General features: G+C 47.4%; 1 protein-coding gene across 3 annotated transcripts in view; it reads right to left on the minus strand.

The window, feature by feature from the left end:
* stxbp4 (syntaxin binding protein 4) overlaps positions 1-18225 on the minus strand; it is a 360632-nt gene that overhangs the window by 84730 nt on the left and 257677 nt on the right. For all 3 annotated transcript variants that reach the window (XM_088000770.1, XM_088000768.1, XM_088000769.1), the window contains one exon: positions 11065-11130. In XM_088000770.1, coding sequence (XP_087856896.1) covers positions 11065-11130 — 66 coding nt within the window. The remainder of the gene's footprint in view (positions 1-11064; positions 11131-18225) is intronic.

Genomic DNA, 18225 nt, shown 5'->3' on the forward strand with positions numbered 1-18225 from the left:
ATATAATAAGTTAATGTGTAGTTGCAGCAAGATTTAGAGAACAATGGTATGACTGCCATCATTCTAATGGGTTGAGAATACAAGAGGAAGGAAGCCTTGCTGCAATTGTCCAAGACTTTGATAAAGGCCCTTATAGCACAGTGGCAGTGACCCCACCTCTGAGTCAAGAGGCCTGGGTTACAGTCCCACCTGCTCCAAAGGTGCGTATAAACATCTTCGAAGATTAGCGAGTTTGGAGAAGATATGTAGCTCAGGTTGAAGTTCTGGATGTAGGTTTGCTTGCTGAGCTGGAAGGTTCGTTCTCATGAAGAAGGAACCTCGCAGTTAGCGAGTGAACCTACATCCAGATCTTTGAAGGTTATTTAAAACGATCTGCAAGGCTTTAATATGACAGGGAGGAGTTGTAACTCAATGAATATATCTGAGTAAGCTATATCGATAATTCTGTTCACTGCAAAAACCCCTCAAAGCAATCATCCCTTAATGATACGACACCTTCCAGGTGTTTCTCAAAGCTCCATCACCTTTAGCAGTGGAAGTGAGACACAAGTGAGGCACTGTAATGAGGTCAACCAGTTGGACCCCACAGAATATGAGTTCCCTGACTGGGGCTGTTAATCTGGTCGAGTCAGGGAGCCCTGGCTGGCATATAAAATAGGGAGTGTCAGAGATACTGACACTCTGAGGGCTGACTCAGAGAAGACAGTACTAAAACCAGGGACTATTTATGTGTAAATAAAGGGTGATTCAGTGATGGGGGATATCGGATTCTGTACAGTTACTTCACACCTCAGATTCATTCATGTTAAAGAACAGTTACTTCTGAATGCATTTCATGTAGGAACGCATCTGATAATAACCTTTCTATGTAGAGACTGTAGTGTGGACAGACTACAATAGTCTATGTTCCTGTTGTCAGCTTCCTTTGCATCTATACAGGGGATGAGACCAAGGGATAGACTGAATTCTTCCACTTCTCCTGGATTCAGGCTGTAAAACAGCACAGGAGGCCAGCAGTCCAGCTGGAACAGGGCAGTGGAGACCAGGGACCAGCTGGAACAGGGCACCGGAGACCAGGGCCCAGCTGGAATAGGGCACCGGAGACCAGGGACCAGCAGGAACAGGGCACCGGAGACCCGGGCCCAGCTGGAACAGGGCACTGGAGACGAGGGCCCAGTTGGAAAAGGGTACCGGAGACGAGGGCCCAGCTGGAAAAGGGCACTGGAGACCAGGGCCCAGCTGGAAAAGGGCACGGGAGACCAGGGCCCAACTGGAACAGGGCACCGGAGACCCGGGCCCAGCTGGAACAGGGCACTGGAGACGAGGGCCCAGTTGGAAAAGGGTACCGGAGACGAGGGCCCAGCTGGAAAAGGGCACGGGAGACCAGGGCCCAACTGGAACAGGGCACTGGAGACTAGGGCCCAACTGGAACAAGACACCGGAGACTGGGGCCCAGCTGGAACAGGGCACCGAAGACCAGGCCCAGCTGGAACAAGGACACCGGAGACCAGGACCCAACTGGAAAAGGGCACCAGGGACCAGGCACCAACTGGAACAGGACATTGTAGACCAGGGCCCAACTGGAACAGTGCATTGGAGGCTGGGGCCCAGCTGGAACAGGGCACTGGAGACCACGGCCCAGCTGGAACAGAGCACCGAAGACCAGGGTCCAGCTGGAACAGGGCATTGGAGACTAGTGCCCCACTGGAACAGGGCATAGGAGACCAGCGCCTAGCTGGAACAGGGCACTGGAGACCACGGCCCAGCTGGAACAGGGCACCGAAGACCAAGGCCCAGCTGGAACAGGGCATTGGAGACTAGGGCACAGCTGGAACAGGGCACCGGAGACCAGGGCACAACTGGAACAGGGCACTGGAGACCAGGGCACAACTGGAACAGGGCATTGGAGACTGGGGCCCAGCTGGAACAGGGCACCGGAGACCAGGGTCCAGCTGGAACAGGGCACTGGAGACCGGGGCCCAGCTGGAACAGAGCACCGGAGACCAGGGCACAGCTGGAACAGGGCACCGGAGACCAGGGCACAACTGGAACAGGGCACTGGAGACCAGGGCACAACTGGAACAGGGCATTGGAGACTGGGGCCCAGCTGGAACAGGGCACCGGAGACCAGGGTCCAGCTGGAACAGGGCACTGGAGACCAGGGCCCAACTGGAACAGGGCACTGGAGACCGGGGCCCAGCTGGAACAGGGACCTGGAGACCAGGGCCCAACTGGAACAGGGCATCGGAGACCAGGGCTCAGCTGGAACAGGGCATTGGAGACTAGGGCCCAACTGGAACAGGGCACTGGAGACCGGGGCCCAGCTGGAACAGGGCACTGGAGACCACGGCCCAGCTGGAACAGGGCACCGAAGACCAGGACCCAACTGGAAAAGGGCACCGGAGACCAGGGCCCAGCTGGAACAGGGCACCGGAGACCAGGGCTCAGCTGGAACAGGGCACCGGAGACCACGGCCCAGCTGGAACAGGGCACTGGAGACCGGGGCACAGCTGGAACAGGGCACTGGAGACCACGGCCCAGCTGGAACAGGGCACCGAAGACCACGACCCAACTGGAAAAGGGCACTGGAGACCAGGGCCCAACTGGAACAGGACATTGTAGACCAGGGCCCAACTTGAAAAGTGCATTGGAGACTAGGGCCCAGCTGGAACAGGGCACTGGAGACCACGGCCCAGCTGGAACAGGGCACCGAAGACCAAGGCCCAGCTGGAACAGGGCATTGGAGACTAGGGCCCAACTGGAACAGGGCACAGGATACCAGGGCCCAGCTGGAACAGGGCACTGGAGACCGGGACCCAGCTCAAACAGGGCACCGGAGACCGGGGCCCAGCTGGAACAGGGACCTGGAGACCAGGGCCCAACTGGAACAGGGCATCGGAGGCCAGGGCTCAGCTGGAACAGGGCACCGGAGACCACGGCCCAGCTGGAACAGGGCACTGGAGACCGGGGCCCAGCTGGAACAGGGCACTGGAGACCACGGCCCAGCTGGAACAGGGCACCGAAGACCAGGACCCAACTGGAAAAGGGCACCGGAGACCAGGGCCCAACTGGAAAAGTGCATTGGAGACGAGGGCCCAGCTGGAACAGGGCACCGAAGACCAAGGCCCAGCTGGAACAGGGCATTGGAGACTAGGGCCCAACTGGAACAGGGCATAGGATACCAGGGCCCAGCTGGAACAGGGCACTGGAGACCGGGACCCAGCTCAAACAGGGCACCGGAGACCAGGACCCAGCTGGAACAGGGCACCGGAGACCAGGGCACAGCTGGAACAGGGCATTGGAGACTGGGGCACAGCTGGAACAGGGCACTGGAGACCAGGGCCCAGCTGGAACAGGGCACCGGAGACCAAGGCCCAGCTGGAACAGGGCACCGGAGACTAGGGCACGACTGGAAAAGGGCACTGGAGACCAGGGCCCAACTGGAACAGGGCACCGGAGACCAGGGCCCAGCTGGAAAAGGGCACCAGAGACCAGGGCCCAACTGGAACAGGGCACCAGAGACCAGGACCCAACTGGAACAGTGCAGTGAAATTAATAAAGTGTATCCTCAATTAAAAAGCCACACGGTTTGAAGAGTCTGCCACCAAGTTGATTTCTTGGCTGAATAGTAAAAGTGATAAATTGGCAGCCAGTGGTTCTGGTGAAGCAGCATCTGATCAGATGTAACCTTGGGGCGAGTGGTGATGGATGGAGCAATTAGCTATAGTTCCCTCATTAATGAGCAGGGGCCTTTTATGCATAAAAGTATTAAGTATTCGAGGTTCACTTTAATAACAATCACGGGCAGTTTCTCCCTCTCCAACTCCCATGAATATTTTCTGGTTAGGACAGGAACTTAGTTATAATGTGGTTTCAGGAACAGACTGAATTAAAGACAAATTGTTCTAAATGGCCTATTTCTGACTGGCTTGTCTGAGATTCAGGAATATGGATGCTGCGAGTTTACTGGAAGAATATGAAAATTGTAGTGTTTTTTAAACAGTCCCTATGGGTGGTTGTAGCTGCTCACAAGCTGCTAACAAGGGTGCCCTTGTTCATAAGTTATTGAATACTGATATGCAGCTGCAGTACAATTGGGAAGGAAATTAATGTATTGGTCGTAATTGCAAGAGGATTTGAGTACACAAGTAAAGAAGTCTTGCTGCAGTTGTATAGAAACTCAGTGAAACACAGTTGAAGTAATGTACAAAGTTTTGGTCTCCTTACTCAATAAATGATCCAGAGGGTGAGCAACAAGGCTGCCTGGACTGATTCCTGGAATGGTGGGCTTGTTGTAGGAGGAGATTGGACCTGGTCCATCCTGTCTGTGCTGGTCTACAAAGATCTGATTAGTCTAATCCCATTTTCCAGCTAATGGCCCATAGCTCTGAAGGCTATGGCAACACATGTGAATACTTAAATACTACTTAAATGTTACACAAATTTCTGACGCAGTCATCTTTTCAGGCAGTGAGTTCCAGACTCCTGCCCACCTCAGAGTGAAAGACATTCTTGCCACCTCTCCTTTTAGATTTAAGATGAGAATTAGAAGGCTTTATCCCTTGTTTAATGACCACTCTACCAAAGAAAAAAGGGCCTTCCTATTCTCATTACCTATGCCCTTTGTACACTTCTATAAGTCACTTTGCAACCTTTGCTGCTCCAAGGCTAACAAGCCAACCTACAATCTTCCTCATATCTCAGATCTTTCAGCATCTTCTAGAGTTTACATGAATGAAAAGTTTACAAAGTTCTTACAGGGCTGAACAGGGTGGATGCAGGAAAAGGATGGTGGCATCGTTTGAATGTCACTGGCCCAGCAACCCAGGGACCTAGGCTAATAATTTGAGCACACTAGATCAAATCCCACCTTGACAGCTGGTGCAATTTTACTTCAATTAATAAATACAAAACTGAAAGCTAATCTCAGTAATAAATGACCATGAAACTACTCTCATTAAAAAACCCACCTGGTTCACTCATATCCTCTTGGGAAGGAAATCTGTCATCCTTACCTGGTCTGGCCTACATGTTACACCAGCTCTACAGTGATATCTCTTTACGTGAGATATTCAGTTCAAAGGCAGTCAGGGTTGGGAAATAAATGTTGTCCTTCCCAGTGAAACCATCCTTATTGATATTTCACAATTCTCCTATTGCCCATTTGTCAAGCGATGGTGGGATAAGATTTCTGCTTTGTTCAATTGTCGACAGTAAGCAGCCTGCAGTTTGTAAAAGCTCACAGAACTGAATGTGGCCACCTGGTTCTTTATACTTGTTAGCTGTTTGCAAGTATTTAATTAGCCCTGGTTAGGGGTACCCCTAACCCTATGTAGGACTAATGCTTTTGCCCATCGCCTTGTCTTTAGAGACAATAAACTGGGCAGAAATGTAAAACAGGCTGCACAATGGCAACATCTAGCCCTAAACACTGAAGAGAGGTGATGGTTACAAAGGTCATCTGCTGGACTTGGATCATTGTGGGTCCTGTCATTTCAACATGAGCGCTCCACACAGGGATCCAAATATTTCTTTTTTCCCAAAGACTCTTCATGAGACTCTCCTCAGGTCTCCTTTTTGATTTCTGGGGCTACCTTCTGACTTTCAAGGGCTCCTCTTTCATTCTTGCTAACTCTGTTATTGGATAAGCAGTTACCCTGCTCTCCTCCACCGTGGCTAACCCTCAGAGCTGGCTCCCAATGTGCTCTCAGGACTTGCCTAGATGAACAGCTAGTACTCTGGCCTGCTGCACAGTGGTCCTGAGACTGGTTAGAGTAACTGCTCCAGTTGGTCCAATGGCAGGGTCTCTCCCTTCTGACTCTTGCTGTTTCTTCAAGTACAGGATCTGTCCCTGTGGGGGGTATATCTGCCCCCCACCCCCATATCCTCTTGTGATTCCACAGAAACATTGCTGCTCAAGATTACGAGGAGACTTGATTGAGGTATTCCAATCATGAATGGCTTTGAGAGTGTACATGAGGAGAAGCTGTTTCCGTTCGCAGGAGGGTCAGTAAGCAGGAACACAGATTCAGGGTGTTTGGCAAAAGAAGCAGAGACAACAGGAGGAAACAATTTTTAACACAGTGAATTATGACCTGGGATGCAGGTGCCTAAAAGGATGATGAAAGCATCCCAATTGTAACACTCAGAAAAGAATTAGATTAAGGAGGAATGGATTAGTTGACTAGCTCTAATAAAGAGCAAGCACACACACACAATAGACCAAACTGCCTCCTCCTCTGCGGTATTGATCAATTATTTCAAATATACACACAGGTGCCCAGGCCCAAGAGATAGTGATCAATGAAGTTAATCCATAAGGAAGAAGCGAGTGTCAAATACGTTGAGCTCCTGAAACCGAGGATCAATAGGAAAAATGGAGAACTAATAGGAGGAATCAAAAACTGAACAGAAGGTAGGGGCCCTGGGACAAGACAGGAGAAACCGGAAAAATCTGAGCCCCAAGGAGAGAAGCCAAGGATCAAGGAGAGAAGCTAAGGACCAGTGAGAGAAGTCATGAACCAATGGGAGAGGATGGGGACCAATGGGAGAAGCCAGGAACCAATGGGAGATGGTGGGGACGAGTGGAGGATCTAGAGGACCAATGAGAGAAGCTGGAGACGAGTGGAGGATCTGGGGGACCAATGAGAGAAGCTGGAGACGAGTGGAGGATCTGCGGGACCAATGAGAGAAGCTGGAGATGAGTGGAGGATCTGGAGGACCAATGAGAGAAGCTGGAGACAAGTGGAGGATCTGGAGGACCAATGAGAGAAGCTGGAGACGAGTATAGCATCTGGAGGACCAATGGGGGAAATGAGGGATGACTGTAGGAACTAACAGAAAAAGTCAGGAATAAGCAGGTGCAGTAGAAAATAAGAACAAAGCTTCTGAACGAAAGGAAAATAGTCAAGTTTGCATTTACCGAACTTTCATGGCCTTAGGACATTCCAAAGTGCTATATAGTCACAAAGTGTAGTCACTGTGGTAATGTGAGACACACAGCAAGCTCCCACAATTGCAATATGATAAACACCAGATAATCTGTTTTAGTGATGTTGATTGACGAATAAATACTGACCACAGGAGCTGTGGTTACCATCCAATATTTGAGCAACATCAGTATGTTCAGGGACCTATTCCAATTACTGTTTCTGGAAAGCAAACTACTGGTATATTTTATGCTGGCTTGAAACTGCTGGTGATTTTGTACTGCTTAATCTTCATAATTTTTGGGTCTTCTGTTATCTGGAAATGGGGTGTAGCAGACTTGGAGATACACAAGCTGTGAAGTTCTACCCCTCAGAAAAGACTGAGCAGGCTGAACAGTAATGGGGAGGATGTGACCTGACTGTTAAAAATTATAAAGAGGTTCAACCAGGTAGATAAAGGGAAGATGTTCCTCCTTCACAATCACGATCTTGGAACTAGAGATCATCAATAATAATAAATCCAACAGGAAATGGAGGAGAAATGTCTTTATCAGAGAGTGCTTAGGAAGTGCAACTTAGAATCACAGAGTCAGTATCAGCAACTGGCCAAAGGGAGAAAGAATCAAAATGTTACATTGGACATTTAGCTGTAGGGAAGTGAGCAGTGGTTTCTCCATTCCTGATGAAGGGCTTTTGCCCAAAACATCGATTTTCCTGCTCCTCAGATGCTGCCTGACCTGCTGTGCTTTTCCAGCACCGCTCTGATCTAAACTCTGGCACATGGACCTGTCGGGCTAAATGGCTGTATCTATACAGCCCCTGCTCAGTCAGAGATGAAACTCAGATCGTGGTGCATGGCAGTTCAGGGCAACATTCCAGCACTCTAGTAGAACAAACACAGGGGCTGTTCCCCCAAGGCATCCTGCAAAAAAAACCAGAGACTTAGAAACCGAACAACAGGAAGCTGCTTCACACGCTTGCTGCTATTCCGATGAGAGGAAATTCCAGTTTGCATTCCTGATGTATTAACGGACAAGTGTAGCACAATAAATCTCCTGATTCAGTCAGCAGAGTCAGTATCAGCAACACCTAGGTTTACACGTTGTCTTTTTTTTAGACTGTAATTATTTCTAAATAATGTTTTCCAGTTGACGTTCTTTAATAATGGCCCTAACAACCGCCCCAAGTGCACATCTGCTTGGCTTTACTATCAATTCACATGCTTCAGCAATGTGAACATGAAAAAACAGCCTTGTCCCCGCAGGGATTCAATTTTGCCTGTTTACTCTGCCAGAAACTGTGAGGCTTTTATGCTTGTGAACATTCTCTTGCAGTGAAGCTACTGACCTTGCAAGCACAGAATTCCCATGTACTATACACGCGACAATGAAATTAAACACCAATAGCCACAATAAACATGGTTCAAAACAATTTTCCTGTACATAGTTTGGATTATCTACAAGATAATGCTGAACTAACTGTCATATATAGATTATGCAAAGGTGGAAAGTGTAATACATATAGGATTTTGAATAGGTGGGAATGTGATATATGCAGGATTTTACATCAGTAGGAGTGTATTATTTATAGGATTTTATATAGACAGGAGTGGGTATGTTTCTTAAAGAATATCACATATTATACATGGAGTAACACAATAATATTGTGTTGTAGAAAGTGTACAATGTGCAGGTGGCAGCAAGTGAGGAGAGGAATAAAATAAATGGTAACTGTTCAAATAGTTGTAATATCAAAAGGAGCCAGGAACTGTTATCTGGGAAGATGGGGATGTTTATGGGTAAAATATTCATGATACCAGAGCATAGCTCTCTCCTTGGACACGAAACCTTGACCCTTTGTGCTGAAATTTGCAAAAATTCTAAATGCTCAATAGAATTCTTTGAAAAAAAAAACCCAAATAGTACTGATTTTGACCAGCAGTGATTTGGTTTGGAACCTTTAATTGGATGCATTCCCTTAAAACAAAATATGTTAATAAAAGAATCACAATTATAATTCACTGCTGGTAACCTTTCCTTCACCAAGTCTGAGTACTTGGTACAATCCAGTCCCAGATTAGTTCAATCCATGTGCACAGATAGTACAACATTAATGCATTTTGCCTAATGCATCCCTGTGCTATTTTAAAACAAGTGTTAATCTGTATAAGATTTAAAAAGCCTGCTTATTGAAGAGAACAGTTGATATTCTGTTAGGGTGACATGAAGGAGGGAGGAGGAGGCTGATATGGAGCACAGATGTTAGCTGGTTGGTCTGGTACAGTGTTTATATTCCATTGGATTCTATGAAGAGCTCCTCCCACTCTGGGGAAAACCGAGAGCCCAATGAAAACTATCGTCTGTGCTGGATGCAATGTTAAACTGAAGCACTGTTCACCCTCTCGAGTAGATGTAAAAGATCCCATTGCCACTATTCCAAAGAGGTACAGAGTGGTTTCCACAATGTCCTGACTTGTACTTTATTCTCTTATAAAGTTATCCTGTCATTTACATCTTGCTGTTTGAGGGAGCGTGCTGTACACCATTCCACTGCTTTCTTACATTAAACACCGATGTTCAAAACAAAAGTATTTCATTGGATGCAAAGTACTATAGGATGTCCTGAGGTGAAGGTGCTACAAAAATGCAAGTCTTTCTTTTTAGAAACAATTAACAGTATCTAGAGGAGGTCTTTTGTTGCAGTGTATAATGTCTCTAACACTGGGCTAGAATCCTGGGTTTAAGTCCCTCATGGGGCCACAAAAGATAACATGATCACACAGGTTGATTCTCAGCCTGTAAACCCTTGCAGTACACCAGAGTGTCCTGGTCAGCCATCCTGCAGAAGGCAATGGCCATCTACTGCAGTATACATCCAGTGGACGTCCAGGGTTACCAACTAGAGCATAGTCTCCAAAGAAGCAGGCACAGTTACATGATACAAAACAAACAGGAGGTCTCTGTTCTTACACTGGAGCAGTGCACAGCAGATATCTGCCATTAATAACTGAGAAAGCTGTTGTATTACTAACATGGCTTAGCAACAAGCATCTCAAAAACATTCTCTGTTAGTGTTCCTTTGAAGTGCCTGGCATGATTTGGCAGGATGGCTTTCCAATACTGTCCTGATAGAAATTGCAGTAATTTCAACAATGGGCCCAAATTCTCTCTTGCCCACTGAAGCACCCCGAGATATCGTGTTTATCCATATCCTGCACCTAATAAGACCTCTTATTCCATTATATTTGCAACACTTAACCGTCTCTCCCACAAGAATATCCAGAAATATGCCTGTCTGTATCAAAGCTATTGGTTTTCTTTATTCATTCACATGTCACTGGCTGGGTCAGCGTTTATGGCCCATCTCTATTTACCCAGAGGGCAGTTAAGATTCAACTGTGGGTCTGGAGTTACATGTAGGCCAGACCAGGTAAGGATGCCAGCTTCCTTCCCCAAAGGATATTTGTGAACCAGGTGGGTTTTTCCAACAAATGACAACATTTCATGATCACCATTAGATCCTTATTTCCAATTTCCCCTATCTATCATGCTATTCTGGGTGAAAAGTATAGTGGTAACACCTCTGGGTCATAGCCTCTCCTAATAATACTGAACAGTACGATCCGCACAGGCTGCAATTCCGCTGACAATGCAGCACTGCATCAATTTCAGGAGCTTTGCGAAAGTGTCTTTGAATGCCATAGGACCTGGGTAAAAGTACAAGCAGGAAAAAATCAATTTGCTTAAGCTCTCCCTCTGTAGAATATCACATATATACTTTGAAAAGGTGAAATGTTCAAGTGATGGAGCAGGGAAGTGGATCGAATTGAATATGCCCTTGAAACAGTCAGAACAGACATGATGGACCACATATTTCTAAGGTTCCAAGTTCTTCCCTCAAATTAACATCACTTCAGTGACGGAACCATGATCCCTCCAGAACATACTGCAATAGAAAATAGATTGAAGTACAGAGGCTGAGAAACACGAATGGATTAGTGAGTGTAGAACCAGAAAGCCCCAGTCATTGACACAGCATCTAACCCACGGTGGGGCAAGAATACTGGCCCAATAGAGGCTACCTAACAAATAGCCTCTTCGCAATTTCAGTGTAGACTAGGAATGTAAATCCTCACCTGTTTAACTTTCTGCAGCTCATCAGTCAATTGTTTTCTGCTTTTCTCAGATTCCACCATTTCATCCTGAGCAGAATGGGAGACAAGACTTTGGTGAGTGATAGGTTCACAAAACCTCCTCTTTTACTTCACCTTTTTTTATGAGCAACGTTTCTGGGGTAGCTTGGTTATTCTTGTTCTTCAGTTTACCTGGTCTTGTTAAGCAAACACAAGTCTAATACAAACTAAAAGATCTGATGATGTTGTAAATCATAAACTGAAATTGCTGGAAAAGTTCAGCAGGTCTGGCGGCATCTGATGGGTCATTCAACCTGTGGGATGTAAATGAATTAATGTTATTTCTGCAAGTATAAATTCTGATACAGAACAGGAATGAGAAAATACATATTCAGCAAAAAGAAAGGACATGTTAGCATGAGACGTGAATACAGAACAATGGTGGATTTTTGGGCAAACAGGAAAGCATCTGTTTCCCCTTTACGTGGAGACACAGGAACAAACCCTAATCAAAGAGGTCAAAGTGGCCTCTGGATGGAAATAGATGCTGATAGAAGAAAAGATATGCCTAATCAATAATCTACAATAGACTGACGTCAAACACCCTTATGGGAGTCAGAGATAAGAGTTTGTTACGGACAAGACAGGATAAACAGAAGTTGTGGGATAAGTCTTAAGGAAATGAGTGACGTAAGCGAAGCAGGGAACAGACAATGGAATAAGGAAAACATATGGGAAAAACAGTATAAATTGCAAGGGTTTTTTGGGATATACTGTGCATTTTGTCATTGCCTTACCTGGCAATTAGACAAAGCACCCACGTGCAGGTGTACAAATAAAACGACGCTGCTGTTCAGAAATTTGGTCTCGGACTGAAATTATTGATGTGAGTGGGCTTTGTTTCTCACAAACCCGAAACATTAACTCTGATTTCTCTCCTCAGATGCTGCTGGGACAGTCTAATAAATAAGGATAAAGGGTTGTTGAAAAATTGTAAATGCTTAGAGCAGGAAAATTACTTACTCCAGGGAATTTTCACCCATATAAAAAAACCGGAGGCCATTCAGCCCCTCAATCTGTTGTGTCATTCTGTAAGATTAGATCTGATTTGCACCTTAACTCTATTTACCTGCCCTTGTCACATATTCCTCAATACCTTTGCAGAATAAAGCTGATTTTGGTCTTGTAAATGTCAGTGTCTCCTAGTACCTATAGCTTTTTGTGGGGAGAGTGAAGCAGGTTTCTACTATCATTTGTGTGAAGAAATGTTTCTTATAATTTCGGAATGGCCAAGTTGCAATTTTAATATAGCATTCTCTTGTTATGGACTCCCCCAGTAGCCGAAATACTGAGCCTTGAAACCCCATCAGTGCTGAAGAAAGTGGTGACTACACTGGGAAACTTTAATGGATCTATCAACACTGTAGCATGCTTCTGGCATTGATGATGTATATGAGTAAAATGTACAGATGGTGGGAGAAAAAATAAGAGTGGAAGAAAGGGAAAATGTGAATCAGAGTGAAAGTGGGAGAAAATGAAAGAGAAAGTAAAATAAACGGCAATTAGAAATGAAAGTGAAAGTGGGAGTGGGAAAGGATGAGCAAGAAAGACAGACAGAACAAGAGAGAGCTCAACTGAGAAAGAGTGAGAGAGGAAGAGAACAAAAGGAAGCAAGAACATGGTGTCACTGTTTAAGGGTGGTAAGGACAAGCCAGGGAACTATAGACCGCTGAGCCTGACGTCGGTGTTGGGCAAGTTGTTGGAAGGAATCCTGAGGGACAGAATATACATGTATTTGGAAAGGCAAGGACTGATTAGGGATAGTCAGCATGGCTTTGTGCACAGGAAATTATGTCTCATGAACTTGATTGAGTTTTTTGAAGAAGTAACAATGAGGATTGATGAGGGCAGAGCAGTAGATGTGATCTATATGGACTTCAGTAAGGCGTTCGATAAGATTCCCCAAGGGAGACTGATTAGCAAGGTTAGATCTCACAGAATACAGGGAGAACTAGCCATTTGGATACAGAACTGGCTCAAAGGTAGAAGACAGAGGGTGGTGGTGGAGGGTTGTTTTTCAGCCTGGAGGCCTGTGACCAGTGGAGTGCCACAAGAATCGGTGCTGGGTCCACTGCTTTTCATCACTTATATAAATGATTTGGATGTGAACACAGGAGATATAGTTAGTAAGTTTGCAGATGACACCAAAATTGGAGGTGTCGTGGACAGCGAAGAATCAGGGATCTTGATCAGATGGTCCATGGGCTCAGGAGTGGCAGATGGAGTTTAATTTAGATAAATGTGAGGTGCTACATTTTGGAAAGGCAAGTCAGACCAGGACTTATATACTTAATGGTAAGGTCCTCAGGAGTGTTGCTGGACAAAGAGACCTTGGAGAGCAGGTTCATAGTTCCTTGAAAGTGGAGTCGCAGGTAGACAAGATAATGAAGAAGGTATTTGGTATACTTTCCTTTAATAGTCAGAGCATTGAGTATAGGAGTTAGGAGGTCATGTTGCAGCTGTACAGGTCATTGGTTCAGCCATTTTTGGAATACTGTGTGCAATTCTGGTCTCCTTCCTATTGGAAGGATGTTGTGAAATTTGAAAGGGTTTAAAAAAGATTTACAAGGATGTTGCCAGGGTTGGAGGATTTGAGCTATAGGCTGAACAGGCTGGGGCTATTTTCCCTGGAGCGTCAGAGGCTGAGGGGTGACCTTACAGAGGTTTATAAAATCATGAGGGGCATGGATAGGGTAAATAGACAAGGTCTTTTCCCTGGGGTGGGGGAGTCCAGAACTAAAGGGCATAGGTTTAGGGTGAGAGGGGAGAGATATAAAAAGGACTGAAGGGGCAACATTTTCACTCACAGGGTGGTACGTGTATGGAATGAGCTGCCAGAGGAAGTGGTGGAGGGTGGTACAATTGCAACATTTAAAAGGCATCTGAATAGGAAGGGTTTGGAGGGATATGGGCCGGGTGCTGGCAAGTTGGACTAGATTGGGTTGGAATATCTGGTTGGCATGGACCGAATGGTCTGTTTCTATACTGTACATCTCTTTGATTCAATGACTCTATAAGAGAAAGACGGAACAAGATGAACCAACAAGGGAGAAGATCAATGAGACAGATAGGAAGAAACACAGCATGAGACTGAGAGGGAGAGAGTGACAAAGACTTAGTGGGAGGGAATGCAAGAAAGAGTGACAAGGAAAATGAGAATAAGAGACAGAAGCCAGACAGAATACAAAACCGTAATCCAGAGACAGAGACAGCAAGACAAAGACATATTCAGAGAGAGGGAGGAATGTTAGAGGTAGACAAGATTGTACAGAAATGTTCACATTCACCTACACTCTTATCCTTCACAGGAACAGAATAGGATAGCAATTATTGTCATTGTCTAACTCATCAGATTAACGCTGGAAATAAAAGATATGATCGGCGCCTGTGGAAGCAGCAAGAGGATAGCTTCTTCAGGAAGGGGAGGAAGAAATTGAAAATGAAGAGCAGCTGAAAAAAATAGGAAAACCAGACTAAAGAAAAAATGCTGCATGGCAGTTCAGGAAATGACATCATGTACATTAAAACAAAAGCAAAACACTGCCGATGCTGGAAATCTGAACCAAACACAGAGAATGCTGGGGAAGCTCAGCAGGTCTGGCAGTATCTGTGGAGAGAGAAACTGGGTTAATTTTCAAGTTCAATATGGCTTATCATCAGAACCAAACGAACAGTCAAATTGCACTCAAAACATTCTCTTTGACATACAGTAAGTCCTCACTTACAGGTGCGATTGTGCCCCTGAAATTCAGAACTTTAAGTAAATCAGCATTAAACAAACCATACGTTCCTATAGAAATCAGCAGTAAAACTGGAGTTAGGTTCCTTTGGGTATTGCTTGCTCAGAGTAAACAATGTACATGTTAAAATTCTGTACCATACTTGTGCAGGACTGTGCATCCCCAGCTGAAAAATCCTGCAGAACAAAATAAATCATTGAATATAAAAAGAACATTGTAGAGTTCGGTACTTCAGGAACTTTATTAGCAGCTAACAACATTAGAACATCATCACATTGGAACAGATACCTATGTTCATAAATAAACATTATAATTAAATAAATTAAACTAAGAAATACAGTATAAAGGTATTTTCTAATCAATACTTTCAGAGATGTGATCATACCTCTGGACCAAGTGGAACTTGAACCAAGCCTCCTGGTTCAGCGATAAGGACACTACCAATGGATCACTAAAGACCCCAAAATACAATATGAAGATATTTTCAAATCAACCCGTTCAGAGATTTTATTACACACGTCGGGAATGTGGGACTTTACAATACCAAAGGAGCCCATTAGATCCATCACGTCTATGTCAGCTCCTGAAAGAGTCACCCAGGTAGACCCACTCTCCAGTCCTACCTCTGTTGCCTTCAAAATACATCGCTTTCAAAGATACAGCCAATTCTCTTTTGAAACCTCCTATGGAACTCACCTCCCCCACTCTCCCAGGCAGTTCATTCCAAATCCTAACAACTCTCTGAGTAAAGAAGTTTCTCATCATCTCACTATGAGCTCTTTTGCTGATAATCTTGAAATTGTGATTCCCTCGTTACTGACAAAGCAATGAGTGGAAACAGAATATCCTTCTTTACCCTGTCAAATTGTTCATAATTTTGAACAACTCAATAAGGTCACCTCTTAATCTTCTCTGCTCCAAATATTTCTCTAATCATTACTTGTGTCTAAATTCCCTTGTTCCTAATATTATCCAGAAAATTTTTAACTTGAACACAGGTCTCGTGGCTCAGAGATAGGGACACTATCATTATACCACAGGAGCCCATGAAATACAATATAAATGTAGCATATTAAAATTATACTCAGCTGATGACATTTTAATTGAAGAACGCTCATATAAATCCTTCCCAGCTGTACCATCCCTCCCCGCTACACCAACCCTCCCGGCTACACCATCCCTCCCGGCTACACCATCCCTCCCGGCTACACCATCCCTCCCAGCTGTACCATCCCTCCCCGCTACACCATCCCTCCCGGCTACACCATCCCTCCCAGCTACACCATCCCTCCTGGCTGTACCATCCCTCCCAGCTACACCATCCCTCCCGGCTACACCATCCCTCCTGGCTGTACCATCCCTCCCAGCTACACCATCCCTCCCAGCTACACCATCCCTCCTGGCTGTACCATCCCTCCCAGCTACACCATCCCTCCCAGCTACACCATCCCTCCTGGCTGTACCATCCCTCCCAGCTACACCATCCCTCCCAGCTACACCATCCCTCCCGGCTACACCATCCCTCCTGGCTGTACCATCCCTCCCAGCTACACCATCCCTCCCGGCTACACCATCCCTCCCGGCTACACCATCCCTCCCGGCTACACCATCCCTCCTGGCTGTACCATCCCTCCCAGCTACACCATCCCTCCCGGCTACACCATCCCTCCTGGCTGGACCATCCCTCCCAGCTGTACCATCTCTCCCGGCTACACCATCCCTCCCAGCAACACCATCCCTCCCGGCTACACCATTCCTCCCAGCAACACCATCCTTCCCGGCTACACCATCCCTCCCGGCAACACCAACCCTCCCAGCTACACCATCCCCCCCAGCTGTACCATCCCTCCCAGCTGTACCATCCCTCCCGGCTACACCATCCCTCCCGGCTACACCATCCCTCCCGGCTACACCATCCCTCCCGGCTGTACCATCCCTCCCGGCTACACCATCCCTCCCGGCTACACCATCCCTCTCAGCAACACCATCCCTCCCGGCTACACCATCCCTCCCGGCAACACCAACCCTCCCAGCTACACCATCCCTCCCAGCAACACCATCCCTCCCAGCTACACCATTCCTCCCAGCTGTACCTTCCCTCCCGGCTACACCATCCCTCCCAGCTACACCATCCCTCCCAGCTGTACCATCCCTCCCGGCTACACCATCCCTCCCAGCTACACCATCCCTCCCAGCTGTACCATCCCTCCCGGCTACACCATCCCTCCCAACTGTACCATCCCTCCTGGCTACACCATCCCTCCCAGCTGTACCATTCCTCCCGGCTACACCATCCCTCCCGGCTACACCATCCCTCCCAGCAACACCATCCCTCCCGGCTACACCATCCCTCCCGGCAACACCAACCCTCCCAGCTACACCATCCCTCCCAGCAACACCATCCCTCCCAGCTACACCATTCCTCCCAGCTGTACCTTCCCTCCCGGCTACACCATCCCTCCCAGCTACACCATCCCTCCCAGCTGTACCATCCCTCCCGGCTACACCATCCCTCCCAGCTACACCATCCCTCCCAGCTGTACCATCCCTCCCGGCTACACCATCCCTCCCAACTGTACCATCCCTCCTGGCTACACCATCCCTCCCAGCTGTACCATTCCTCCCGGCTACACCATCCCTCTCGGCTACACCATCCTTCCCAGCTAAACCATCCCTCCCAGCTACACCATCCCTCCCGGCAACACCAACCCTCCCAGCTACACCATCCCTCCCAGCAACACCATCCCTCCCAGCTACACCATTCCTCCCAGCTGTACCTTCCCTCCCAGCTACACCATCCCTCCCAGCTGTACCATCCCTCCCGGCTACACCATCCCTCCCAACTGTACCATCCCTCCTGGCTACACCATCCCTCCCAGCTGTACCATTCCTCCCGGCTACACCATCCCTCTCGGCTACACCATCCTTCCCAGCTAAACCATCCCTCCCAGCTACACCATCCCTCCCGGCAACACCAACCCTCCCAGCTACACCATCCCTCCCAGCAACACCATCCCTCCCAGCTACACCATTCCTCCCAGCTGTACCTTCCCTCCCAGCTACACCATCCCTCCCAGCTGTACCATTCCTCCCGGCTACACCATCCCTCTCGGCTACACCATCCTTCCCAGCTAAACCATCCCTCCCAGCTACACCATCCCTCCCGGCTACACCATCCCCCCCAGCTGTACCATCCCTCCCGGCTACACCATCCCTCCCAGCAACACCATCCCTCCCGGCTACAACATCCCTCCCGGCAACACCAACCCTCCCAGCTACACCATCCCTCCCGGCTACACCATCCCTCCCGGCAACACCATCCCTTCCAGCTGTACCATCCCTCCCGGCTACACCATCCCTCCCG

The sequence above is a fragment of the Chiloscyllium plagiosum genome, unplaced genomic scaffold (assembly GCF_037043375.1).
Source record: "Chiloscyllium plagiosum isolate Xiang-an unplaced genomic scaffold, Cpla_swu_hap1 HiC_scaffold_25, whole genome shotgun sequence".
Classification (NCBI taxonomy): Eukaryota; Metazoa; Chordata; class Chondrichthyes; order Orectolobiformes; family Hemiscylliidae; genus Chiloscyllium; species Chiloscyllium plagiosum.